Source organism: Durio zibethinus, chromosome 1 (assembly GCF_047325235.1).
Source record: "Durio zibethinus cultivar Kanyao isolate XHJ-2024 chromosome 1, ASM4732523v1, whole genome shotgun sequence".
Taxonomy (NCBI): Eukaryota; Viridiplantae; Streptophyta; class Magnoliopsida; order Malvales; family Malvaceae; genus Durio; species Durio zibethinus.
Genome location: NC_143162.1, coordinates 30466902 through 30493912, shown reverse-complemented (window position 1 = coordinate 30493912; position 27011 = coordinate 30466902). Strand labels below are relative to the sequence as shown.

Below are 27011 nucleotides of genomic sequence, written 5' to 3'. Positions count from 1 at the left end.
ATCTTTTCAAACCAAAGAAAAGACAACCCATAAACCAGCTTTACTGATCAGACCTAAGCTTAACTAAAGATTATTGACTCTTTTTATGGAGTAATGTTCTCCATAATACCAAGGTTGATGAAAGTTTTCTCTCATGCCTAGATAGGAAAAAGACATGTATGCAGTAGGCTTTGAAAAATGAAAAAATCAGTAGCATTTATCTAAAAATTTTTGAAATACAACACTAGCTTGAAATTTCAATTAATGATTAGTTAGGTGCATATATTAATTTCATATTCAAATTAATACATATTATATATTTTGTATTTATGATAACAGAAAAGATAAAAAAAGAGAAAGTTGGTAGCAATCACATGTCAAATATATATATATATTTATATATTCTAAATTTAAAAAAAGGACATGATCTTAGCAAAAAAATGTTATAAGCTTTCTTATTTGACTAAAGGTGCATGCTAAGTCAACAACCTAAAGGTGTATGCTAAGTTGTACGTGATAAGATAATCACTTACTTTTTTTTATGGAATGAACTTTTCTAATTTTTTTTTATACTTAGATTCTAAGTTTATTTTTCAATTGTTTCAGTAAAATTATTTGCTAACAAACCTTTTTATTTTGGTTTTATACAATTAATTTATTTAGTTGCTTTATTTGTTAATATCAAGAATAATAACTCTAATTTTTCTTTTTTATGAATAAAGTTAATATATCTAATTTGGGAGATAATTCATGTTCCTCGACACCTCTTGCTTCTACCTCACATTAATCATAATTCAGTAAACTTCCATTCTAACATCTGAAGAAAACTCAACTCTATCATTAAATATGATTAATGAGGGTGTTGAAGTTGATGATAATAGGTATAACTCAAGTAAGCTACAATCATAAGTATGAAAATATTTTAAAAAGAGAAGATCAATAATGAATGCAAGGCAATATGCAATTATTGTAAGAAAAAACTTGATGATATTTCTAAGAATGGGATAAGTAATTTGTGTAAGCATTCAAAGAGGTGCAACATGCGGCTTCAAATGAATATTTGTTAATAAGTTCTAGCAGCTAATCAAAGGAAGGCAAATGAAAAAGTAACACTAAAAAACTTTTCTTTTGATCAAAGTGTCACAAAGAAAGTGCTTGCTAACATGATAATCATGCATGAGTATCCTTTATCAACGGTTGATCATGTGCAATTTAGAAAGTATTCTTACAGTCTCCGACCTTTGTTTGCTATATCTTCTCGAAATACTATAAAGAGTGATATTTTAAAGATTTTCAAAGAGAAAAGGGCAAAAAACAATATCTAAGTTACAAGTTAATGAAGGAAAAATTGCTATCATAACTAATATGTGAAATACCGATCACCAAAAAAGAGGATACATGGCTCATTGCTTATTACATTGATAATAAATGAAACTTACAAAAATACATAATTAGGTATATTTTATTAAATTATCTTATTTTGATAGTGTTCATTTTTTATTAAGTAATTACTATTATTGAATTAATTATTAAATTAGTGTAAATAATTGATTGTTTAATTATATTTGAATATGTGCCAACTCCAAATATGAAAGAGGTCACTATTTTAAATTTGATGAAATGTTTCTTAAATTGAAATATTGATAGAAAACTTTCATATATTACAGTGAATAATTGTAGTGTGAATGATAATATTGTTGAGTTGTTAATTGATAGAATTGGTTGTGATGCACTTTTGCTTAATGAAGCTTTTTGTCATATACGTTGTTGTGCACATATCTTGCATTTGATTGTGAAAGATGGATTAAGTAAAATTGGAGATAGAATTGAAAGAATTCATGATAGTATCTTTTTTTAAGGTGTTCCACCAAAAAGGTGAAAAAATTTTGAAGAACAATGCATCAATTGTGATTCCAACTTTAAAAATGTTTTGTGTTGATATCAAAACACGATAGAACTCTACTTACTTGATGCTTCGAACAACTTTATTTTGTAAAGGTGTTTTTTCTCGTTGTGTGCAATTACATGGTAATCTTTTATGTAAATATTTACCAACTGAAAATGATTGAATCATTGCAATTGTGATTTGTGGAAGTTAAAATTATTTTATAATATCACTGAAGGGTTTTTTTGTACAAAATATGCTACTGTAAATCTTTATTTTTTTAATATTTACAAAATCAAATTGGCATTGAATGTATGAATTGTGTATACCAATATAATTACTTCATGTATGACAAAGAGCATGTTAGGCAATTTTAAAAAATATTGAAATGATGTGTATGGTATAATAAGTGTTGCTATAATTTTAGATCCAAAGTACAAAACAGAGTTATTGAAGTATTACTTTGAAAATATTTATAGAGAAAATGTTGAATTTGAAATTGAAAGAATTGTACAAATATGTTAAGATTTGCTTAAAAAGTATGGAGAAAATTGGCTTTAAAAAAGAAAAGATGACCTTTTATTTCAAGCTTTTCATCCTTAGATGGTGTTGGTGTTACTGAATTGAGAAATTTGAGAGATTATAATAATTTTGTTTCAAGGAAAAAAAAATTAAAAGTAAAATCAGAGTTAGATCGTTACTTGGATAAAGAAGTCATACCAAGAAAAAAGAGATTTTCGATATATTGAATTGGTGAAAACTAACTAGACCTCAAATTTTGACTTTACAACTTATGTCATACTAGTTTCTACTGTTACTTCAAAGTCTACTTTTAGTACTGGATGGAGGTTGGTGAGTGCGCAACCTAAAAGACTTCATCCATCAACTATAGAAGTTTTAACATGTTGTCAAAATTGATTATGGGTTGAAGAAGAATGTACAATAATGCATGTTATGTAATTTTATTTTTTGTTTTAGCATATTATTAGTTATTATATTTTGTTGTTATATATTATTTGTTAATATTTTATTATTTCATTTGTAAGGTCAATTTTATTAAGAGAAAAGTCTTTTTATAAAGATGTTGATTAGAGTGAGATTGAGGAAAAGATAACTAGTTTGGTAAATAATATTATCTTTTTTAACTAATTCATTTTTCATATTATTTTTTTTAAATATATTATTTTATGAGATTTATTTATTCATCTTATTGTTTTATTTTATAGGATTAGTATGGTTAAAGAAGAATGGGGGATATGGAGCTTAATGCTGATGAAATGATTTGTTGTGGTCTTGAAAGATTTTCACCTTATTGGATGAAAGGATATTCAAATAATTTAACTTTTTATTATGGTGGTTTAAGTTTTTGATATTTATTTTGTATCATGTACTATATTTAAATTTTAGTTATTAACTTACAATTGTTTGATATTTGAATTTTAGTTTACTAAGTTTTATATATTTCATAATTCCATCATCTATGATGAAAATTTGTGAGTTTTAATTTATTAAGTTTTATGTCTTTTATAATTCTATTATTTATGACAGAAATTTGTGAGATTTTATTAGATAAAAAAAGTTATATGTCTTTAGTTTGAATTTGTGAATGATTTAGTTAAATTTGTTAATGCTATTTAGATTATGATTTGTTAAGTTTCCATTAAATTTAAATTGGTAATAGATTGAATTTAAGTCAAGTCAGGTCGGATTCGAAAAAACAATATTCTTAATGGGTCGGGGTCGAATTTTTCAAATAAAACCTTCGAGCAAGGGTGGGTCAGTGTGTCGGATAAAATTATTGAAGCTTCGGGTTGAAGGCGGAAAAAACAAAAATTCGACTCATTTCACCTGGTTGCCAACTCTAAGCATGGTTTCCTCATCAATATGTGTTTACCAACATGATTACATCATTATGTGATAGCATGATTAATATGATTAACATCATCATGTGATTAACATAAATAATATGTGATATGAAATCCTCAAGAAACAATATGTGATAGAAGAAAACGTGTAAACATGTAAACACAAAAACAACTACCAAAAAATCGAATTACAACAAAACTAAATAAATTAACATCATTAACTTGATCAAACACAACATTACCTGTATAAAAACTAATTAAACTTATTTGTTATACTATTTTTTAAGTACAACTCTGTTTTAAATAAAGTCATCACAGCAAAGCAAAAATATATTAGCATTATCATTACAATACTATTCTATTAATTAAATAATACACAATAACATACATAAAAATCAATAAATACATAGCAACATTAAGAATCATCGATTAGCTTTTGAATGAGAAAAACCTCTATTTACCTTAAATTTTAAGTAACATCCATAGAATAGCTAATAACACCAATAAAACTTTCAACAATAAATTCAACAAAAAACTTTATCCTAAAGACAGCTCTTATATTCGATTCCTCACCAATCACACCAAAAAATCTTCTCATAATCAAAGCACTTCAGTTTTTAACATGTTTATTATCTTTTCTAAAAAATGCCAATGTTTTCCTAAAAACTTATTGATTGTGGTGAAAACTTAATCCAAAAAAAAAAAACAAAACTTAATAAAAAAAAGACCTTCATGGATAAAAAAAAAAAAAAAAAAACCTAATCTGAACACAAAACTAATACTTACAAAATAAAAAAATAACAATATGTACAATACATGAAACAAAAAAATAAATAATAGGCATGCACAAACAAACGATGTCAAAATAACTCAAATTAACAATTAAAACATCAAAAAAATTTCATTAAAAAGAACTCACAAAAATGAAGAAAAAAATGAAACCAAAAGAAAAAACTAACCTTCTAACAATAAACCAACTCCAGTTATTAATCCAAAAAAATAAAAACATCAACTAATATAATAAACCCATATACACAAAAAAAAAATCAAACCCACAAAACATAAAAATAACAATAAGAACAATGCATGAAAAAAAAACCTTGAAAACAACTAAAACTACCATTTCAACAATATGGAATTCACCATCGACCAAAAAAAAAAAACCAAAAAATGAAAAATAGAAATCTACAATTCAGTTGCTTACACGTTTAATATCTTCTCTTAAAAAATACCAACGATTTTTTAAAAACTATTTTGATTATACAGAAAACCCAATTCAAAAAAAAAAAAAACTTAATAAAAAAAAAACTCCATCATGAAAAGAAATCGAATACAAATACATGATCAAAGGCTACAAACCACAAAAGTAAGAATCTAAATAATGCATGAAACAATAAAACAAATAATATGCATATACAAAACAAACAATGTTAAAACAACTCAAATTACCATCGACCTAAAAAAACCTAAAAAATAAAGAACTGAAAATGAGAAAAAAAAGAACAAACAGGGCCAAAAAGATGATGAAAAAAATGATAGAAAAAAAAGAAATATACCTATAAAAAACAAAAACAGAGAGAAAGTACAAACGAAAAAAAAAAAGAGAAAAAAAAAAGAGCAAAGTAAAAAAGTAATAGTATAAAATGTTAAAAAGCAAACAATCATTTTTTCAAACTAACCTGTTAATCAATTTTTTTCTAATTGCTAAAGAGCAAAGTAAAAAAGTAATAGTATAAAATGTTAAAAAGCAAACAACCATTTTTTCAAACTAACTTGTCAATCAAATTTTTTCTAATTGCTAAACTATCAATGTTAAACCCACAAAGGGGAGAAAACATTATATATAGTTATAGATTGTAATTTTGTAACCATTGAAATGAAATAACAAAAAAAAAAATTACCATACCTTTATTATTGCGATGTTGATCAAAATGCTAAAAGAAATATGAAAAAGATTAGGATCATGCATTTAAAATAAAAAAATTGAATATACATTATATTGTTTTTTAAAAGAATAAAGAATATATTATTAAATGATGAATTAAATCATAACAAATATTAACATATTTTATTTTTATGGTTTTGATCAAATTGTTGAATAAAATAAGAAAAATTTTAGAAAATGTACATCAAAAAAAAAATTGAAAAAATATTTTTTTATAAGAGTGAAATTGTAATAAAAATATAATATACATTTGAAAGAAAATTAAGTTGTAAACTAACAATATAATAAAAATGACGTTGTACATACTATTTGTACATGACTTAAAACTTTTGGATGTTAATTAAGATGTAAATTGATAATTTTTTTAGCGTAAAAATAACATAATAAGTGATAAAAGACAAATCAAATTCCTTATCAAATGCCAAACATATTTGAAATATGAATTTGGTAGTTTTACCATTGCAAAGAGTATGAAAAAAGTTCTTGAAGTATTCAAAATAATTTAGCTAAGGCTCTTACTATTATGTCAACTAAATAAATATCTCAACTCTTATTTTTTACTATTAAAACCATTATACCCTTATATTAATTATATGTTATCATATTGTAAAATATGTGAACAATGACATGGCAAAAAAAAGACACGTGAAAAAATAAAAAATAAAAAAAATGATCTGACAAAAAATTTTATTAATTGATATCATAATTAAAAATAATTATAAAAATAATAATATATAAAATTATTAAAAAAATGAAATGTCTAAATTTATGCGAAAATTAATAAAAAGGATTAACTATTTGACCATAATTGAAACTAATTAATAAAAGAAAACTTTTATATGTAAAATTAATAAAAACAAATTTACATTTATATAAAAATATAAAAGTGATTTTAATTTCCTTTTTACTAATTTCCATATATATAAATATTTCTTTTTTATTAATTTTATATATAGATATTTCTTTTTTATTAATAAATAATAAATATTATTTATTAATAAATAATAATTATATTTTAATAAATATAATAAATAATATTATTTATTATTTATTAATAAATATAACAAACAATAATTATTATTTATTATATTTATTAAAATATAATTATTATTTATTATTACAAATTATTATTTTTATTATAAAATTAATAAAAATAATAATTTTTAATTATAAAATTATTATTTTTTATTAATTTTATATATTTTATAATTACTTTTAATTATGGTATCAATTAATAAAATTTTTTGTTAGACCATTTTTTTTGAAAATTTTTTATTTTTACACATGTATACTTTTTTTTATCATGTCATCATCTACATGTTTTAAAAAATGTCAACATGTCATTAATTTAAAAGTAGAAGGGTTTTGATGGTAGAAAATAAAAGTTAATAGACTTATTTAGATGACATAATAGTATAAGGGTTTAGCTAGATTATTTTAAATACTTCAAGAGCTTTTTTCATATTTTAGCTCACTGAAAATGTACATATAGTGCTATTCATAATTCCTAATATATTGTTGAATGATAAATTAAATCATTAAAAAAATTTAAATTCCTTCACTTATGAAATCTTGATAAATTATTAAATAAAATATAAAAAAAAGTTAGAAAATGTATGAAAAATAAAGAATTAGAAAAATAATGGTTATAGCAAAAATGAAAAATTACTACGCATTTGAGCAAAATTTTGCAAATTGAGAAAGAAAAAAATGATGCATCAAGTACTATGTATTTATATGCCAAAGGATAAGATAATTCTTTGATGACAATTAAAATGCATAGATAATTCTTAATTATTTAAAATTTAAATGCTATACATATTTAAAAAAGCTACTTGAATTTTAAATATAATATGTATTTGAAAATGGTGAGTTTGAGAGATAAATTTTATTTGATTTAAATAAGATAACAATTGAATAAAGTTAATTTTGGTAATTTTGAAATATTGAATAATTGATTGAATATTAATTTTAAAATATTAAAATTAATTGGACAAGATTATTTTATAAATAATGTAAATTTAGAAATTATTTACAAAATTTTATATGTTAATTAAAAATATAAATTATTTACGTAAGCATCACCGTAAATTATCTGATAAGGTATCAATGTTTTTTATTATATAATATATATGATAATTATATTTCTATTTAATTTAAAATGTATTTAAAGAATATTAATATATTAATATAAAATATTTTTAATATTTTAATAAATAAATAAATGAGTAAGGTGAACGAAGCTTGAGCCTAGACTTAAGTTTTTGAGGCGTTAGTAGGCCCAATTCATCTGGCCCATAAAAATCTCTAATTTTGTAGTTTTTTTATTCTCTAATTTTGTGAAGTTAAGCCTACCTAAATGTGATTTTATTTTTTGTTTTACTACTAATCTCTAATCTATTTCTCGATGGTTATTGTCATCTTTTTTTTTTTTTTTTTTCTGTGTTTTCTCAAGGGTCCTGCATTACAAGATTGAAAAATCAATATTCCTCCGACACGTGTAACATGCAGCTAATTAAAGTGCCACTTTTTGCTTTATTCCTCTCACCAAATTTTTAATTCTTTTAGCAGTACATATTGGATATTTCAGTGCTACAAAAAAGATTTCCTGTTTGACTATTTTAATTCGTTTTTAACACTTTAAAAACAAAAAAAAAAAAAAGGGGAGCTTGTTCTATGCAAGAAGCAACATTATAACATATGTAGTAATTATTTAAGCAAGTATTTTTGTATAAAAATCATTATATTAACTATTAATTTTATTAAATTTGATGTAAGAAACATTTGAAAAAGCATTATTCAAATACTCAACAAGAAAATTTTTTAAAATATGAGACAATCCTCTAATTTGTTAGTGCACATTAATTTTTTTATTAAAAAATTTTATGAAACCAAATTAAATAATCGTGTAAGTTTTATAATTTTATTATAATTAATTAAATTTTTGCATATTTATTTTTATTTAATTAAATTTTTATTACATGAAAATTAATTAATTGTTATTTTTAATTTTCATTCAATTGAAGATTCAATTAGATGAAAAAGTATTTAAAGATTAAATTAGATAAAAATAAATGTTAGATAATTCAATTAATTATAATAAATTGATAAAAAATAAACAATTATTTAATTTTAGTTGAAGAACATTTTTTATATTTAAGCTAATATTAAATTTTATACTTGGCTTTATTAATATTCTGATCCATGCCCAAAAATTTGCTGTGGGTGAATCCTAACATGTTCCTACTGGATTTGGCTCCTATTATTTTTTAATATTAAATGAAGTATTTTATTAAAGGTTGGATGAAAAATTAATTATATCAGTATAAAAAAATTAAAATTATTTTTATCATTAATTTTTATTAAATAATGTTCTTTTTATTAACAATCATGATGCTCTCCCGATGATGGATTTTCTATGTTTATATATTTTTTAATCTCATCATTAACCGAATTGTTTCATTTAATATTAAAAAAAAGTGGAACGAGATCCGTACCTGTTACACATTTCCCAACAGGCAGAAAAAAAAAAAAAACGAAATTGAAAAGGCAGAAACCGATTCTTTTATAAAATGACAAAAACACCCATAAGAAATACAAGTGTACAAACGAGAGAGAAGAGAGTAGCATTGTCCCAATCAAACTCGGGCGAGTAGAATCGTCTTCACTGTAATCAGAAGACTATAAAGAACCGAGAAAAGGTCAAAATTGATATTTTAATATCTGAGCTCCCTGCCTTCAGCGGTACCTTGTTTTTTTCGCTTTTTTCCTGTTACTGTTTCCAGTGCCACCGAATTCCCTTTCTTAAAAAAAAAAAAAACAGTTTTCACTGATGTTTTTATAAAAATATAAAATATAAAAACCGACCTTTTCTTCCTTCTTCAACGCCCTGGTTCCGCTTCTCTCTAACAGGTATTTTTTACTTTCTCCAATCTTTTTCTTCGTGGTTATTGTTTCAATGTGTTTTCCGTTCTTTTCTTCCTTTTACTCATGTTTTTTCTATCTGCATTAGTGTTTAGATTCTGAGATTAGGGGCTTTTGAATTGTGCAGAGTAAGGGATTCTAGGGTTTTGTCGAGTTTCTCCTCTGAGAGATCTTTGGAAAAAAGGTAGTGTTTTTATTTCTTTAATAAAGGTTTTACTGGGAACGATATGGTCAGAAAAAGGGTGCTAGGGATTCGTTGGCGGTGAATTTGAGGGTGCATTTATTCGTGAAGGGGATATACTTGATTTTTATTATTGGGTCAAAGTTTGTTTTTACGTTTTTTCTCGTATTATTTAGGTTTGGAGTAATGAATTTGCTGCAATTTTGATAATTTGTTTGGACAACAACTGAGATGGGTTCCTGCGAGAATACGACTTTGGTTAACGAACCTTTGCGTGAAGTTGCTGCTGCAAAGCAACATTCGTGCTCAGAGTCAGTAGGAAACCTTGAGCCTGAGCAGCGGGATTGCATTGTGACTGATGCTAACGGGGATTGTGCTGATGAACCTGGTGAAGATGAAAATACTGGTTGTGAAAGGTCTAGGGATATTGTTTGCAGAGTTGGAATAAAGGGAAGGGGCCAAACGGTTGGTTTTGGTTTGAAGGAAATGATAGGTGATGAATGTGGTGATAGCACAGTTTGTTTGAAAGAAAATCAGGGTGAAAATGCTGATGGTTCTTGCTCAAAAGAATTGACAGCTGATATTTTTGGTGATAGTGTGGTTTGTTTGGAAAATAATCAGGGTGAACATATGGGTGATTCTGGTTTGAAGGAATTGATGGGCGATAGGTGCAGGGATAGTGCAGTTTACTCAAATGTAAATCAGGGCGAGAATGTGGATGGTTCTTTTTCAAATGAGTTGATGGGTGATAGGATTGGTGATAGTACATTTTGCTCCAATGAAAATCAGAGTGAGAATGTTGATGGTGCTGGCTCAAAGGAATTGATTGGTTATAAGGATGGTGAATGCATGGTATGCTTGAATGAAAACCAGGAAGGGAATGTAGATGGTTCTGGTTTAAAGGCAATGATGGGTGACAGGTGTGGTGATACTGTGGTTTGTTTGAATGATAATCAGGGTGAAAATCTAGATGGTTCTGGGCCAGAGGAATTGGTGGGTGGTTATTCAAATCAAAATCAGTGTGAAAATGTAGATCGTTCTGGTTCAAGGGAATTGATGGGTGATAGGATTGTTAATCATCTGGTTTGTTTGAACGAAAATCAGGGTAACATTGATGTTCATGATTTGGAAACTGATCTGTCGTGCTTGAAAAACAGAGGATCTTCTGGTGAGGACCATGCAACTGCTATGGATGGATCTTTAGGCTTGTCTCAGGATGAAAATACTGCTTGTTTGAGCGGTGGCATAGAGATTTCTACAAACTGTGAAGATCAGATGAAAGCCAATGGTGAAAATTTGGTTGGTATGATGTTAAAAGAATGTATGGACAATCAAGGTGGGGTTTGTTTGACTGAGAATCAGGGTATAGTTGATCATCACAACTCAGAAAATAATGCTTCGCTGGATGGTGAAATACCATCAGAACCGAAAACAGTGACTACTTCACCTAGAAATTGTGTTAAACAGGATAAGCTGAAGGATGATGAGAGGGACAGTGGTTCCATTCTGCTAGGGATCAAGGAAGATGCGGAAGAGAAGTGTGAAGAGAAAAATGATGTTTTAAAGAGGACAGGGACTGATGTTCTGAACCAAATTTTGCCTTCAAAGAAATGTCAAGTGCCCTTAACTGGTGAACATAGGAATAAGGATGATACAAGAACCTGTTGTTCCTCCATGGAAGTAGCTATGGAAGAAAAACAAGAGATATTATCTGAGATTGAGACTAAAATTTGCAACCAGATGCCATCCATCCAGGGAAGTAGCTTGCCTTCAGAATCAGTAGCCATCACTGGTTGTCCCCAACAAAATTCCCTGAAGGATAGTAACATTGGCAGAGGTTCTGTTATGGATGGGAAAAGTGGTGCTTTATCCATTATAGAATCTGATATGTGCAGCCAGATATCAGCTTCATGTTGTGCTGAGACAATTTCCAATTTACCATCTACAGGTGATTCAGTTAGTAGTTCTGACTTGTATAACCAGATTGATGATCTGAGTAGCAGTGATCTCTCTTTGGAAAGTTTTACTAAGCCTGTTGAAACTAAAAGTAATGATCATATACGTATTCAGTTATTTGCTTCAAAGGGTTGCCTAAGTATATTGGAAACGTTACATAGAGCTGAATCATTGCACACAAATGCACAAACTGACGATAAGAATGCTTATTGTCCATCAGGAGATGGTGTTGCAGAGGTTTTTGAGGGGAGGACTGATGTTACTGCAGGTACAAAGGTTGAAACCTCCAGTGAAATAATAAATACCGAAGAAAATGCCTGCAACTTGAGGGGGGATTCTTTTGAGCTAGGTGCAAACTGTCTTTGTGATACATCAGCTTCTTTGTCATGCCAGCCTTTTGATGTTGTTGAAAATGGCTTGTCTGGGAGGTCAGATCCTCTGGATATTTTGACAAAGGATGCTTGTGCTGCAATTAGTTCTAGGAATTCAATTGATTGTTCTGGAGAAAGAGAAGATGAAAGAAAGGATGTTGTCAAGGCTGATTGTGTCTCAGAAACAAAACATCATCCTACCACATCTTCCTCTTCTCGAAGGGATAGCCGAAAAAGTAAATCAAGCCGAAAGACTCCTGCAAAAAGGATTGCTAGGAACTGTAGGAACACAAAGCTGCCACACCCACATGAAAGTATTGAATTTCTTTTCAAAGCTTCAAGAAGGAAGAGAAGCTGTTCATCCAAACCAGCTCGTTCTTCTATCTGGGGATTGTTCAGTAATGTTACACAATATCTTGAGCTGTGTCCTGTCCCTGTGTGTAATGATGTGTGGAATCAAGAACCACACAAAGCTGGAGGTGGCCAAGGAAGTGGGAAACGAAGCAAAAATCGGGCTGGTAAAAACGGAAAAGGGTCAAGTGGGCTAAGTAACACTTCAACAAGTTGCCTACGTTTTAAGATTAAAGTTGGCAAGGAAGTTGCTCCAAGTAATCTGAATAGTGTGGTTGATCCCTCAGTTTCTGTTGATACTTCTTTTAGTAATTATGGGAAGGAAACCGATCTACAATTTCCAAAATTAGCCAATGTTGTTGAAGATAAAGTAGGGGAACTGGGTAGTGAAAGACAGTTTCAGTCCAAGGGGGACCAAGAAAAGGTGAAAACATGCTCAGATGATTCTATAGTGGATCTAAAACTAGCAAATAAAGTTGTGGGGAGTGCTGAAAATCTTGAAAAGTCTGCTGAAGATGCTGTAGATAATTACCTTGTAAGTCAGTCTGATGCAGTAGCTGAAGCATCTGGAGAAGCGATAGAAAACAAGTATATGGATCCTGGAACTTCACCGGATTCAGAAGTAATCAATTCAATTCCTGATGTCCAAGTTGGTTTAATACACCAAGAAGCATTGCATGATACTGTTTTGAATGCTTTTGGAGCTCTTGCTTTTCCTGGAGGTGTTAAGAATAGTAAGGGTAGCAAGCGGGGAAAGAAGGATGGTCATATATCTCCTGGTGCTGCCAGCACAAGGAAACGTAGTTCATCAAAGAATTGCAGAGGCAGACAAAAAACAACAGCTAATGGATTTGTGTCTAGCGAGGCTCTTTATTCATTCACTGGTGCAAATTCTTCAAGAGAGAATGGACTTGGAGTCTCTGAAGAGGCCATGAAAGTGGGAATTAATATGGATGCTAAAGCATGTTGCAGTCCGGATTTTCAAGATACAAAGAGCATCAAGAATTTGTCTTCCTCTAAATACAAGCAGAATCAACTTTCCAAAAGTTCAAAATCTCAGGGAGCGAGCAAGGGAAAATCCAGAGTCTCTGATTCTGTGAGGAGCAGGAAAGGAAATGCTTGTAAGCAGAGGGGAAATGAGTTGAAGTCAGTTAGTAAGAGCAAAGTAAAGGAGAAAGGCTCTGATGAAGAGATTGTAGCCAGAGGAGGAAAGCGTCCACTAACAGGTACTTGGACTATAAGGATATGTGTACTGTTTCTTCCCTTCTTCTCTGTTCTTCTCATGTTATTGTTATTATTTATAATCTCTTTAATCTTTTAATGTATTATTTTCCATTCTTATTCCTTGCCAATGGGATAAATTTACTCAGAATACAAGAAATTGGAGATTGTTTTAATTAATTTTACAATAGTTGATGTTGCTGGAAATCACGTTTCAGATGATATTGAGAGCTCAAATGCTGGCAACAGTATTGCATCTGTGGACATGGTTAATGTTGACATGGTATCAGATGGTGTCATGGAGCAGCGTAAACAGCCTGATGATTCTTGGGTGCGTTGTGATGATTGTCATAAATGGCGGCGAATGCCTGCTGCACTTGTAAAGTCAATTGATGAGGCATGCCGTTGGTATACTGTTATTCATAAATCTTTTTATCATCTTAGAATGCAATTTATATGAAAATTGTTATAAAATGCCTTTTTTTTTTCATGTTTGTTTTGTTGGCTCTTAAATGTTTGGGAACAATCAATCACTTGATCAAACACATATTTGATATAGGAAGTTTCACTTGTTTAGTTATTTATCCGCAGATCTTATGAACTGCAATGACCAAATGTGTTATTTAGCCATGGATCTTGCATATTTTAATCACACAATTCGTGTTTTTCAACCTAGTTCTGGTATCTATGAAATTAGGACTTGGAAGTTGCTTTCAGCCAGGTTCTGAATTCTGATTAGGCTTTGGAGGCTGTGTTGATTCCTCAGTTTTAGTGAATTTATGGAAAATTCTTGGTAAATATATATAAATTTTTTTGGGGAGTAATACGGTAATTATTACATACTTGACTGCTTATATGTAAGACAAATGCCAGATTCTAAGTCACACTTTAGTCAAGATAAATAGGATGCCATTAACATCTATGATGGATGCATTCTTTTTAAAAATAGATTAAAAAAATGTGGGAAGAACCATTACTGTACATGGCTTTGCAGAGGTCTACTCTCTATGGAGGCAGATTCTACCTTTGGGCCATTCTTGATGGAATTAATTAATTGACCCTCTCATAGAATTTTGCACTGCCTTTTAAAGTTCTAATGGTGGAAGTTGTATGAGAATGGTAACCTTAATCCTATCTGTGTTAAGTCCAGCTTTTATTGTTGGAAGTGTTCTTTATGCATTTAGGATTCCTTGGCCTTCAGAATGTTTGTATAGAAGGCTTGATTGAGCTATAGTGCTTGATGTTTGTTGCATTTCACCTAGGCCTAAAGCATACTCCACCAACTTGCAGAAACACAGTTGGTTTTCTTCTAATGAGTAGTCTTCATAAAACTTGGCATCTTACTATCTGATCAGATGTTTTCTCTTCTGGCAGAGCTTTGTTGTATAATATGTTTTCCATTTCAAGTGTGTTTTCATGTTGTATCTTTTGATAAGCATTACCATGACAGTAGTTTGGATACAAAAAAAATGTCATGTCTTTATCTTTCCTCATGTTTTTGACCTATCTTTCTAAAGCATTGGTGGTTTTTTTCTGGTTGCACTGAGAAAATCTGTCTGATGTCTTAGTTTAAATATGTTTTGACATATACCTTGAAGGATCTGTGGGGACAACGTGGATAAATCTTTTGCTGATTGCTCAGTTCCTCAAGAGAAGTCCAATGCTGATATTAATTTTGAGTTGGGCATATCAGATGCTGAGGAAGATGGTTGTGATGGTTTTAATTACAAGGAACAGGAGAAGGGATTTGAAAGTAAATGTATGAGAGGTATAATTTTTGCTGTTGATAGCCAAACTGCATGAATGAATTGTAGATAGAAATGTTGTTGTTTTAGTGTAATGCTTCTTTTTTCTCCTACTCCTTTCCGTTTTGATATTCTATTCTAACTCACTTTTCAATTTATTGCAGTGCCAGTACCATCTCATTTTTGGCGTATTGATAGTAACCAATTTTTGCACCGTGGCCGTAAAACTCAAACCATTGATGAGGTCTGACTCTGAACCTAACTTGAATTCATTAAATAATTAAATGCTATTTAGTCTGTGATTGGATTTTTCATTCTTGTTATAATAATCATTCCTCTTCGTTGTAATTCTAATAATGATTAGTCTTCCTCAATATGAAGATAGGTAGGACTGTAAGATGGAATATTTTGGTTTTAACAAATGGCAGCTACATCTAAAGTTAGGGAGGACTATGATTTTGTTTGCATTTTGATTAAATTGTTTATAAATCATGAAAATTTTGGGTATTGTCCATTGAATGCCAAACACCGAAAATAACTTTCAATGAGTTTATCAAACAACCGAAATTTTCTTTTCTAGAAATTTTTTGTTACTGAATATTTTTTTGGAAGTTCATTTCGAGCTACCAAATGGAGTCTTAATCTTCCCTTCTAAGTCCTTGGTAAAGATACAATTTGATCCCATATCTTGGATAAACATACTTTATCTGTTAAGCTTGCTGACACCTCTCTGTTCTTGCTTTAGTTATCTTTCAATGCATCAGTAATATTGGTATATAGGCTTTCATTAAATTGGACAAAAAAAACTTAAATTTACTCTTTTCTCTGATTACATTCTCTCATTGTTATGTCGATTACTTTTGTGGTTATATTGTTTGGGCTTGTGTTTTTGCTATTAACATTTCAGTTAAATTTTAAGCAGATAATGGTTTGCCATTGCAAACGACCTCCAGACGCTAAGTTTGGTTGTGGGGATGAATGCCTAAATCGAATGCTGAACATTGAATGTGTTCAAGGCACCTGTCCATGTGGGGACCTTTGTTCAAATCAACAGGTTCTTCCACTGTTTTAAGTATATGACAATGACAATATTTATGCAGTATATATCCTTGTGTGTGTGTTTCTAAGAGGATTTCTTTGAAGAGAATGTTATTTTATTCCAAACATCTATTATGCAGTTCCAGAAGCGCAAATATGCAATGATGAAGTGGGACAAATTTGGTAAGAAAGGTTTTGGGCTGAGGACGCTTGAGAATATATCTGCTGGCCATTTCCTTATTGAATACGTTGGAGAGGTAACCTAAGATTTGTTTTATAGTATTCTTTCGCTTGTTGATTAGTGACAGACTTGTTGGAATTATAGTTAAATTCAAGTCATGGCTATTTTAGATTTGACTTTTATATTTGTTTAAGTAATGGTACCTTAAACTTTAGGTAAACCACAGCCATAATGAAGACTGTTGTTGAGGCTTCCACCAACAGTACTGTTTGGTCAAAAACAGCAAATATGCTGTGTCATGGCTAGCAAGTTGAGCTTTATTATTTTGTTGATATTATATGTGTGCTGTCTTAAGCAGTGAGTAAGGTCTCTTTCTTGTAAACACTCTTAAAAATGGGAATTAGGTATTCATATCTTGGAGGAAGGACAAAAGTTGGGTGTATCTATTTAGTATTATGATCCCTCAATTATTTTAAGATTCATATGTTATTATGTGTAATTTTGGTTTTTTGTGCAAGTCATTTTGCATATTCCAATACCCAGCAAGCTCAGCAGTTCCTGTCATACTCATCTGAAAGTTTCTCACGCTTGCTGTCTGATCCATAATTCACCTTTTGATATAGTTTGCATATTATATAGATGAAATAATTCCCATTGTCCAGGTGTTTAGACTATATGAAGAGTGGGAATGCATGTGATGCTGATTCATTGTTTGTAGACATTTTATTTTTATATTTGAATATTTATAGATATTTAATTATTTGGTTTATCAGGTGCTTGATATGCAAGCTTATGAGACTCGGCAAAAGCAGTATGCTTCTAGGGGTCAGAGGCATTTCTACTTCATGACATTGAATGGCAGTGAGGTTTGGATAATATCCTTTACCTTTTTTATTTTTTATTAATTATATTTTTCAAACATAATATGACAAACATATAGCATATGATAGTACAAAAGGCCATAGCATCTGAGGAAAGTTCGCAACTGTCTCTTGCCTGTATTTGGTTTTTTTATTTAAATATTTAGCGCTTATTTCATGTACGTGCACATAACAAGAAACATAATTTTACCTAGTAGATTTTATTCATTGTTCATGATAAAACCTTTTTATCACTGGATGTATTCTGGAGAAGCAGAGGAGGTTTCCTTGCCACTTTAGATTTAGTTTTTCAATTTACACTTTATTTGCTTTTGCACCCCCATTTTTGCTGCAAACTTGTAATTATCCATTTGTCCTGAATAATGCTTTCATTTCTCAGTTTCTTTTTTATATCATTCAAATCTATTCTGTTGTATGATTTTTCTCTGTCAGTTGATAGTTTGATGTTTCAGTTTCAAGGATATTTTCCCCTTCTTCCAGGTAATAGATGCATATGTCAAAGGAAATTTGGGGCGCTTCGTTAACCATAGTTGTGATCCCAATTGTCGTACCGAAAAGGTGATTGTTCATATGAGCTCTTTGTTATCATATCAGTAAATAAGAAAATGAGATCCCTATTTTAATAAAAATAAATTAAATGGGATTCTTACAAAGTGCTTGTTATCGTGATTGGGATGATAGCAGAATGATGGAATCTCTTGGTAGAATGTGTCCATTCCACCTTTGTAATTCAAGGACATCTCCACTGTATGGACCCCTAATTAAAAGCTAGGTGGATAAGTTTATTTTGGGGATTGCTTTTACTAACTTTTCTTTTGAAATTTGATTTGCCAAATCAGCTAGGAGTACCATGGGCTTCGAAATCTTTTTAATTTTAATAATATTTCAATGTATTAACAATTAAAATCAGACTTAGACTATTAGCTTGCAATAAAATTAGCTGCTTTAATTTTTCTTTCTCTATATCTGATATGGCCAACTACTTGGGGGCTTGTCTCTATATGTCATTTGGTGAATTATGTTTTGGCTTTTTCTATGTTTATATTCCTTGAATATGATCATGGCTGTCTTGTTTTACTGAATTTTGTTTCTCAAACTATGCTTAATGTGTTCATTTCATTTCGAGAAGTTTAACCTTTGTTTCCATTGTTTTTGTCTGTTTCATGAGCAGTGGATGGTGAATGGAGAAATTTGTATTGGACTATTTGCATTAAGGGATATAAAGAAGGTCTGCTTGCACAGTATATATTGTTGATGCCAAGCTTAGCTGTTACTTGGGATCTCATTATTACTTTTCTTTTTTCTGGTTTGGTTCATACGTACATCTCAAATATCATATTTTGGAGCTCACAGATCTACTGGATTCCTGTTAAGTTGATATATTTGAGATTTTGAAAATCATTTGGGGAGCTTACACTTTTATAACTCTTATCTGGTGAATTTTGGGGAAGTAAAAGATGGAAAGTGAGCAGGAGAATGGAGGTTGAAAATTAAGGTAGATTGAAGGTGGAAAAGGAATAAAGTATTTTAGGTTGGAAAACCTCTATTCTAGGTATTGAAGGGTAAACTGCAGAGAGAGAGAAAGAGAGAGAGAGAGTATGTGGGTGAACAGAGGCTAAAATTAAGATCTCAAAGCTGGAGCAAGAATAGGGTCCTAATGTTTTGATTAAATTCCATCTGGTCACATGTGCCTCACAGGACTGGCTAATAAAAACTTGAACACAAGATCTGTCACCATCTAATTTGTCTTGATCTGGTTATCAACTTTGGGCCTTTATGGCGCCAACCACATCATCATTTTCATTATTGATGATGCATGCAACCCAAAGAAACGGCCACAGTCAAAAGATGCTAGATGATGACAAAATATAGTCAATAATATATGATGCTGTATATGATGCTGCATTATGATATTAAAAAAGGATGTTACTGCGGCCATTGAAGAAAAAAATTGAGTTGCTCTTTGTTACATAAACTTAACTTTAGCAATTTTGCGTCTTTAATTTTTTTTACAATTAATGAGATATTAAGGTTTCAAAAATGCAAACCTACCAGCCAGCCAAGAGGTCTTATGACTTATGAGTTAACTAATTATATGATTTCTGCTCAGTAGTGCTATTGTTCTAATTTGGGGAAATTTTTATTATTCTAGGAATTTTCCACAAGTCTAACTCTTTTTTCTCCTAGTCCTAGTTGCTTGGTCAAGTCTTAAAATGAAATTGTTCTTATGTCACATCAATCATACATAGATATATTTGTTCGCGTGTGTCTTGTCTTTCTGTTGCTTGCATGAGAAATCTTCTTTTTATATGTTACAAGCTTACTATATTTGTCAGGGTGAAGAGGTTACATTTGACTACAACTATGTGAGGGTATTTGGAGCTGCTGCTAAAAAATGTCATTGTGGTTCACCTCATTGTCGGGGTTATATAGGTGGTGATCCACTTAGTGCAGAAGTAATTGTTCATGATGATTCAGATGAAGAATCTCCTGAACCTAAGATGCTTGAAGATGGTGAAAGCTGGAATGGTTCTGACAATATGATATCTAGATTTAGTTCCTTTGATGGTGCAGAAATACAATCTGTGGAGAGTGTAATAACTGATGGTGTAATAAAATTGGAGAATATGCCAGAAGCTGACTCTCTCAACCATTCTGCTTCTGCTACATCTCAATTGAAGAGTTCAGTTGAAACAGAAGATTTGAAGGGAAATTTCCAATTAGCTATTCAGCTAGAAGAAGTTTTGCCCATGGCAGCTCCCTGTGAAGCTGCTCAGCCAGGTTGTACCACGGAACAGAAGGCTGTGAACAAAACTTCATGTTCCATTCAGAAATTAGATACTTCTCTAAAAATGTTAGACATCAAATTACCTTCTGATGTTGTTGATGCTAATAAGAAGTCAAAGTTTGATACAGCTGAAGATAAACAGGTTCCTTCAAAATCATATCCCCTGATGAAGGGGAAAATTAGTAGTAATTCTCTGAATGGAAATAAGGTTCGGATAACATCTGACAAATCTCAAGTGCCTTCTGTCAAGCCCAGAAAATTCTCAGAAAATTCTAGTACTTGCCGTTTTGAAGCCGGTTAAGAATGCTCTTATCTTTGAATGACACTGCTGTGTCGTTTTCTATTTTACTGATACTTGCTTTTGAATGCTTGCAGTGGAGGAGAAGCTTAATGAGTTGCTGGATTCTGAGGGGGGCATAACAAGAAGAAAGGTTAGTGGTTTAATGTTATGCACTTAACTTAGTAAATTTTTAGATTTAGCAAATATTTCTTGTTTTCATCATTTTTGTGTTTACTACTTTGTTGTGTGCTTTGGCATATTCTTAAAGTCATATTAGATGTTACTTATTTTGATGAGGAAATTGTGTGGACTTTTTTGTAATTAGGGTTGACAACGGGTCGGGTCAGGCGGGGCGGGTTTTGCTCGCCTTGAATCCGACCCGACTTCATATCCGCCAAACCCGCCGACTCGACCCGAAATTTAATAAAATAATATTTTTAAATATAAAATATTATTTTTTTAAATATAAATATTTAAATATATAATTATATAAATAAAAAAATTAATTAAAAAAAATATTTTTATATAATATCGGGTCGGGTTGGGTTTGTCTAAAACCCGAACCCGACCAGACCCGACCTCTTCTTAGCACTACTTGACCCGACCCAAAACCCGATTTAAAAAAAAAAAACGGGACCCTATGGGCTCAGGTCGGGTTGGAACCCGCCGGGGGCAGGTTGGGTTGCCCACCCTACTTGTAATGCACTATGCTTCTAAGTTTCTGGCTTTTATGCCAGATGATGTTTCTCAGACATTTTGTTTTATGGCAGGATGCTTCTAAACGCTACTTGAAGCTTCTGCTTCTCACAGCAACTTCTGGTGATAGTGGCAATGGTGAAGCAATTCAAAGGTCAATCTAGTTTCTAGTTTCTCTTCATTTAGATGGCTTAGGAACATTATATTTTGTGCTCTTGCTTTATATGTTTCCAATATTTGATTCTAGGTTTGTTGTTGTGCAGCAATCGAGATCTTTCAATGATTCTTGATGCTCTTTTAAAAACAAAATCACGAGTTGTGCTGACTGATGTAATTAACAAGAATGGTAGTGTTTCTTAACTTTTGCTGCACAGCATCCAATGATGAATATGTTTGCTGCAGTTGCATCTTCGTTGGCACGCAAATAAATGGCTGTTTTTTTTGTTTTCAGGTTTGCAGATGCTACACAACATAATGAAGAAATACAGAAGGGACTTCAAAAAGATTCCAATTCTTCGGAAGCTTCTAAAGGTGCAGTGCTCGAAACCATGTTGCATTGTAATTTGTGGAGTTTTTATAGTCAAATTTGTGAATTTGCATGTCCTGTCAAGTATTGATTCTTGGAAATAGAGGTTACATCATAGTATTTACAGTCAAAAAGATTTGGTAATTATATACCCTTATTCTTGTTAGGGCAAAAAAATAGATATCCTGGAAAACATTCATTATCATGGATTAGGTGCATTTTTTAATAGTTTTATTCAACAATAGCATTTGAATCAGCTGCTTTTCCCTGCTTAATGAAATGGTGAAAATGCTTAACTAGTTTTTTTGAAAGAAGGAAAAAGGGAAAATAATTTTGCAGTGGAAAGTTCTCCACCTGTAATTCTAAATTGAATGTTGAAAACATGTAGCTGCCTGGTTAAGTTAGTGATAGTGCTGTTAGATCATCTTTAAAGTTTCCAGTACCTCTTTTGTAGAAAACTTAGAGAACAATTGTCTTTTTCTCTTATTATATTTCTAGAATGAAGGAGTATATTGAAATAAATAGGAACGGTGATGTTCCTTATTAGGAAACAACTAACATGAAACAGAAAACAAAGATAATAAAAGGAAAGAGAATTATTCTATTCTAAAATAGAAACAAATCCCTAAAGACTTGACAATCAGAATAGTTGACTAAATCAGAGGACTAAATGAGAAATATTCCCAAGATAAATTAGGAAACCAAGCTGCATTAATGTAGGAGAATTGCATTTCTATACTTTTTGAAGAATTGTCTTTTGTGGATTTTCTTTGCCTGCATTTAAGTGCAAAGGATATTGCTTAAGCTGCTGAACCTTGAGGCAGAAAAATGGTGCATCCCAGGGACAAGGTTCCTTCATGGACGAGAAAAAATAGATATGAATGCTTTTGTTTTATCTAGTTTGCATCTACTTTTCTTGGCAGAAAGCGTTGATTGTGCTTACGTAAGATTCATTGAACATGCAATATATGTGCATTGTATATATATATATATATATATATATATATATATATAAGCATCTGAGTCTTACATACATATTGTTTCATACTAGCTTTCATAATAAATATGATACTTCTTTTTTTTTTTCCTTTTTGGGTACGTGTAGCTATCATACCTTGAATAACTAAATAAGTCAATTTGATAAAATAACTGCATTTGATCATATGAGTTTTGTATATGCAACCAACTGGGATCTACATCGAATTAAAGCCAAATAGAGATTAATTAACTAACTTTATAATATCAGCCAAATTTAAGCATGGTTTTATCTGAGTAGTTCATTTTCTTTAGAGAAAAAAAAGGGGTGAAGTCAGGTCTGGCCTATAGTTGTTATTGTTAAGCTGGTATCTGGCCTATAGTTATTATGATATGATAAAGTACCACTTATGAGAACTGGAAAATAATGAGAAAACTCTCTGAAAATATGACAAGACAAGACTACAGCTTGCAACTTACTTCCGCAGGTTTTAGAGTATTTAGCAATGAGGGAGATACTTACGCCGGAACATATTAATGGAGGTCCTCCCTGTGCTGGAAGGCAGAGGTTGGAGAACATAGCTGAGTTTTGTTTGGTGAATTGGCTCTATAGTCTTTTGTATTCCCTTTTCCTGAAAACTCTGCTTTCTCATGCAGCTTTAGGGAGTCAATGCTGTCATTGACAGAGCATGATGACAAACAGGTATTTTCTTGTTCATAGTTTAGTTTTTGAAATTTCATTGATATTCTTTTTGATTAATTCTTTTTCCATGATATTTATATTTGAGAGGAAGTTATTGCTTAGAATTAATTGTATAACTTCTGTATCTTGTTATTTATGGACTATACTTTTTTTCTTGAATAGCCTATTTGTTGGGTGAATATCTGAGTTCTAATTGGTTCAACGTGCATTATAGGTCCATCAAATAGCTCGAAATTTTCGAGATAGATGGATTCCTAAACCTGTCAAAAAACTCAGCTACAGGGACAAGGAAGAGGGCAGGATGGAGTTTTACAGGGGTTTGGAATGTAACAAGGTTTCAGCATCATACAATCATTGGCGTGACCAGGCCATAAGACCTACAGAAGCAATTAGTTGTATCATGCAATCAGGGGCTGCAACAACTTCAATGGATACTTCTGCCCGTGAGGGTTGTTCATCATCTTCGACATGCATTTCCCAAACCAATGGTACCAAAATTCGCAAGCGCAAAAGCCGTTGGGATCAGCCTGCAGAGACAGATAAAATTGATTTAGGGTCACCATTACCTGTTTTACTTCAACCAACACCAGATCACATAGAGAAGATGAACAAAGGGGATAAAGAATGCCATGACAGTGTTTGCAAAGGTGAAACTAATAATGTTGACAATGGAAGGCACAGTTTTCAGGAGAATGTTCCACCAGGGTTCTCTTCTCCTATGAATACATCTTCGTTTTCATCAACTGCTAGTTATTTCCCCCAACCAAAATTTTATCGGTTGAAGTGTCCTGATGTGATTATTGCTCATGCACAGAACAGATTCATTTCCTCTTTGCCCGTATCATATGGTATTCCATTGCCCATTTTGCAGCAGTTTGGATCACCACAGGGTGAAAGTGTAGAGAGTTGGGTGATTGCCCCTGGCATGCCTTTCCACCCTTTTCCACCTTTACCTCCATGTCCCCGTGATAAGAAAGACACTCGACCTGCTTGTGCTGCTAACCCCATTGGAATGAATGAAGTTGCAGAAGGGCAACAGGGCAGCCGTCGACCTGCCAGTAGCTATCCTGATGAAAGCATTCCTAGCACAGCTGGTGGTAATCCACCAGAGACAGACATTCCATGTACTAACATCCAACAGACATTTAAAAGGAGGAGGGAATCCTCGTATGATTTGGGTAAGAAGTACTTCAGACAGCAGAAACGAAAGCAGCCTCCATGGCATAAGTCTGAATGCATGGGAAACAACTATATAGGTGGGACATGCTGCATAGATGTAGGAAATGTAAAAAATGAGCTCAGAAATTCTTATTATTCAGATGATATAGCCTGTAGAGTTGCAGAAGGTCGCAATGATTTTTATCCGCAATCACTCCACCCAAATCAACATTGATTTATAGGAAATTTTGTGACAAGTACTTTCTTTCATAATTAATGTATTCTCTTCAATTCTTTGTTTCCTGGGTTTAAGTTCCAGTGGAAATTTGTAATTTTATTCCATTACCGACTTGAAGTAATTAATCTCATGTTCTTTTTTAGTTTGGTATTCGCCTTCTTGGTCATTAATTTTTCTTGCAAACCTTTTTAGAGGTAGCATTTTATTTATTTATTTATTTATATTTATAATTTTAAGGTATAACATTTTATTCACTGACATTGATGCGTATCATTTATATATACATATAAATAATGTATCAAATATAAATTTTAATTGACGATAATTTTAGTGGTTGTAACAATGCAAGTTTGAAATTACATCCGAGGATGATAAAAATTGCGAGCTCTTAATGGAGGTTTGGTTGGTTAATTTCCCGGCAGAAAAAGGCATTAGACAGGGAAACCTTGGTTTTCCCTACCCTATTTGTGATTGTGATGGATGTTTTATCATCCCTGAAGAATGCTACATCTGAGCTGAAGAAGTTTTAGTTATCATCCTACTCGGAATAGGGTGCAGCTGACACAACTATGTTTTGGTGGTGGCCTTGAGGTCTTCACAAATTGTGCAAAGGAATCGATTCTGGACATATCCTCCATCTTACAACAGTTCTATTTGATGTCGGTTTGCAACTAAATAGTACTAAGTCTGAAAATTTTTCTGCAAATAGTCCTTTAATTCAGAAATTATGTAGAAGGGTAAACAGTTGAGCCTCCAATCGTTTATCTTATGTTGGTCGTTTGCAAATGGTCCAGTCGGTCCTTTTTGCAAGAATATGATGTCAATGCCAATTTTAGAGTAAGTACAAGGTATGTTAAGTTGCTCTCTTCTCTTGGTCAGGAACGGATTTTGTCGTTCCTTGTAGTTCCCATATCCAAATTACAAAATATCCCCCCCAAAAAATAAAGTTTCACATGTATGGACAAAGAGATATACCCTACTCATACTGACTGAGTAACATGAACATTTTGCAGACTTAAATTAATGTGATACATAACCAACCAAATGTCATGGACCTCCTTTGCATATCTAAAAAAAGAAGCTCATCCATGCATATTGCTGATATATTTGGTTAGTCTTACATCTTTGCTCGGCAACCACAAAAACTAACGCTGTTAGACCTTTTCAATACAAAATGATCTCTTATTGATATACAAGAAATTTTTTTAAATCACAATTAGATTTATCTAGCCAAATAATTCTTTGTTAACGACAACTATATTCATCCCAAAATAGTGATGCCACAACCCAATATTCTATCTATATATATATATATATATATACATATTAGTTGACTTTTAAATTCTTTTTTTTTACAAATGAGATTACAATCTAAATATTAAAAAAAATTATAAATACTAAAATTTTAATTTTAAATCTCTTAAGTATAATTTTTTAAAAATAATTACATAAATAAACTCATTTTAATTTTTTTTTAATTCAACTCTTAGCATGGTTTTGGCAGACTGGATTGACTAATTAACAATATAGCAAGTTACCATATTACTTGAATATATCATGCATTGCATAAGGCACACCTTATAAATCAAAGATGTTCTAATCTATCTTAGATTCAATGTCTTGTCATGGAAAACAAGCCCATCAAGGCACACCAACTGACAAGTTAAGTTTCCTTTTCTGTCTGTTAAAAAAAAAAAAAAAAACCATGATTGGTTTACTTGAAACTTTAACCAATTGAGAACACCACGCTGGGCAAAAAAGAAAACCACCAAGCAAGTATGTTGAAGCTTCTGGGGTTTGGCGTTGCCGCTATTGCACGGTTTTCTTTCTTCCCTTTGGTTAATGTGTCGTTTTGGTCTTCCAAACCCCATTTTAACGGCCAATTGTTAGGGAACTCACAACTCTAAGCAAGCATCATTTCGTTTTTTCAGCCTAACTGACAGTTGAAAATCATAGTTTTTGACCTTGTTTTGTTTGCGTTATCTGGTCTTAAGGCAGGGATTTGGGTTGGGTTGGGTTGGGTGTCATAAAAAAAGGTGTTATCTGTTTTATTAATCATGTAAGATAGAGAAGTAAGAGCAAATTAGGGTTGTTGGAAATTGTGTGAGAGGAAATTATCCAGAA

At 31.2% G+C, this 27011-nt stretch overlaps 1 protein-coding gene across 8 annotated transcripts; it reads left to right on the top strand.

Moving 5' to 3' along the window:
* Nucleotides 1-9399: 9399 nt before the first annotated feature.
* LOC111312255 (histone-lysine N-methyltransferase ASHH2-like) lies at nt 9400-25037 on the top strand. Of its 8 annotated transcripts, XM_022912350.2 has the most exons (20): nt 9449-9586; nt 9726-9782; nt 9956-11727; nt 11956-13683; nt 13897-14086; nt 15277-15446; nt 15588-15667; nt 16346-16477; nt 16602-16718; nt 17416-17508; nt 18004-18081; nt 18695-18751; nt 19860-20607; nt 20687-20742; nt 21362-21441; nt 21551-21633; nt 21739-21818; nt 23277-23356; nt 23446-23491; nt 23706-25037. In XM_022912350.2, exons 3-20 carry the CDS (start codon nt 10011-10013, stop codon nt 24882-24884), a joined length of 6714 nt encoding a protein of 2237 aa, XP_022768085.2. In that variant the 5' UTR covers nt 9449-9586; nt 9726-9782; nt 9956-10010; the 3' UTR covers nt 24885-25037. The 8 variants fall into 8 exon arrangements, with proteins under 8 accessions (XP_089620587.1, XP_089620610.1, XP_022768083.2 ...); XM_089764461.1 differs by having other exon boundaries at nt 9400-9586; nt 9956-13683; XM_022912348.2 differs by having other exon boundaries at nt 9418-9586; nt 9956-13683; nt 19860-20586.
* The last annotated feature ends 1974 nt before the right edge of the window (nt 25038-27011 follow it).

What these genes read in the sequence shown, in the direction of transcription:
- LOC111312255 (XM_089764461.1), top strand. Translation starts at nt 10,011, where the DNA reads ATGGGTTCCTGCGAGAATACGACTTTGGTTAACGAACCTTTGCGTGAA. An exon ending in TACTTGCCGTTTTGAAGCCG is followed by an intron (nt 20,608 to 20,686) that starts GTTAAGAATGCT and finishes GAATGCTTGCAG; the next exon opens with TGGAGGAGAAGCTTAATGAG. An exon ending in CCCTGTGCTGGAAGGCAGAG is followed by an intron (nt 23,357 to 23,445) that starts GTTGGAGAACAT and finishes TTTCTCATGCAG; the next exon opens with CTTTAGGGAGTCAATGCTGT.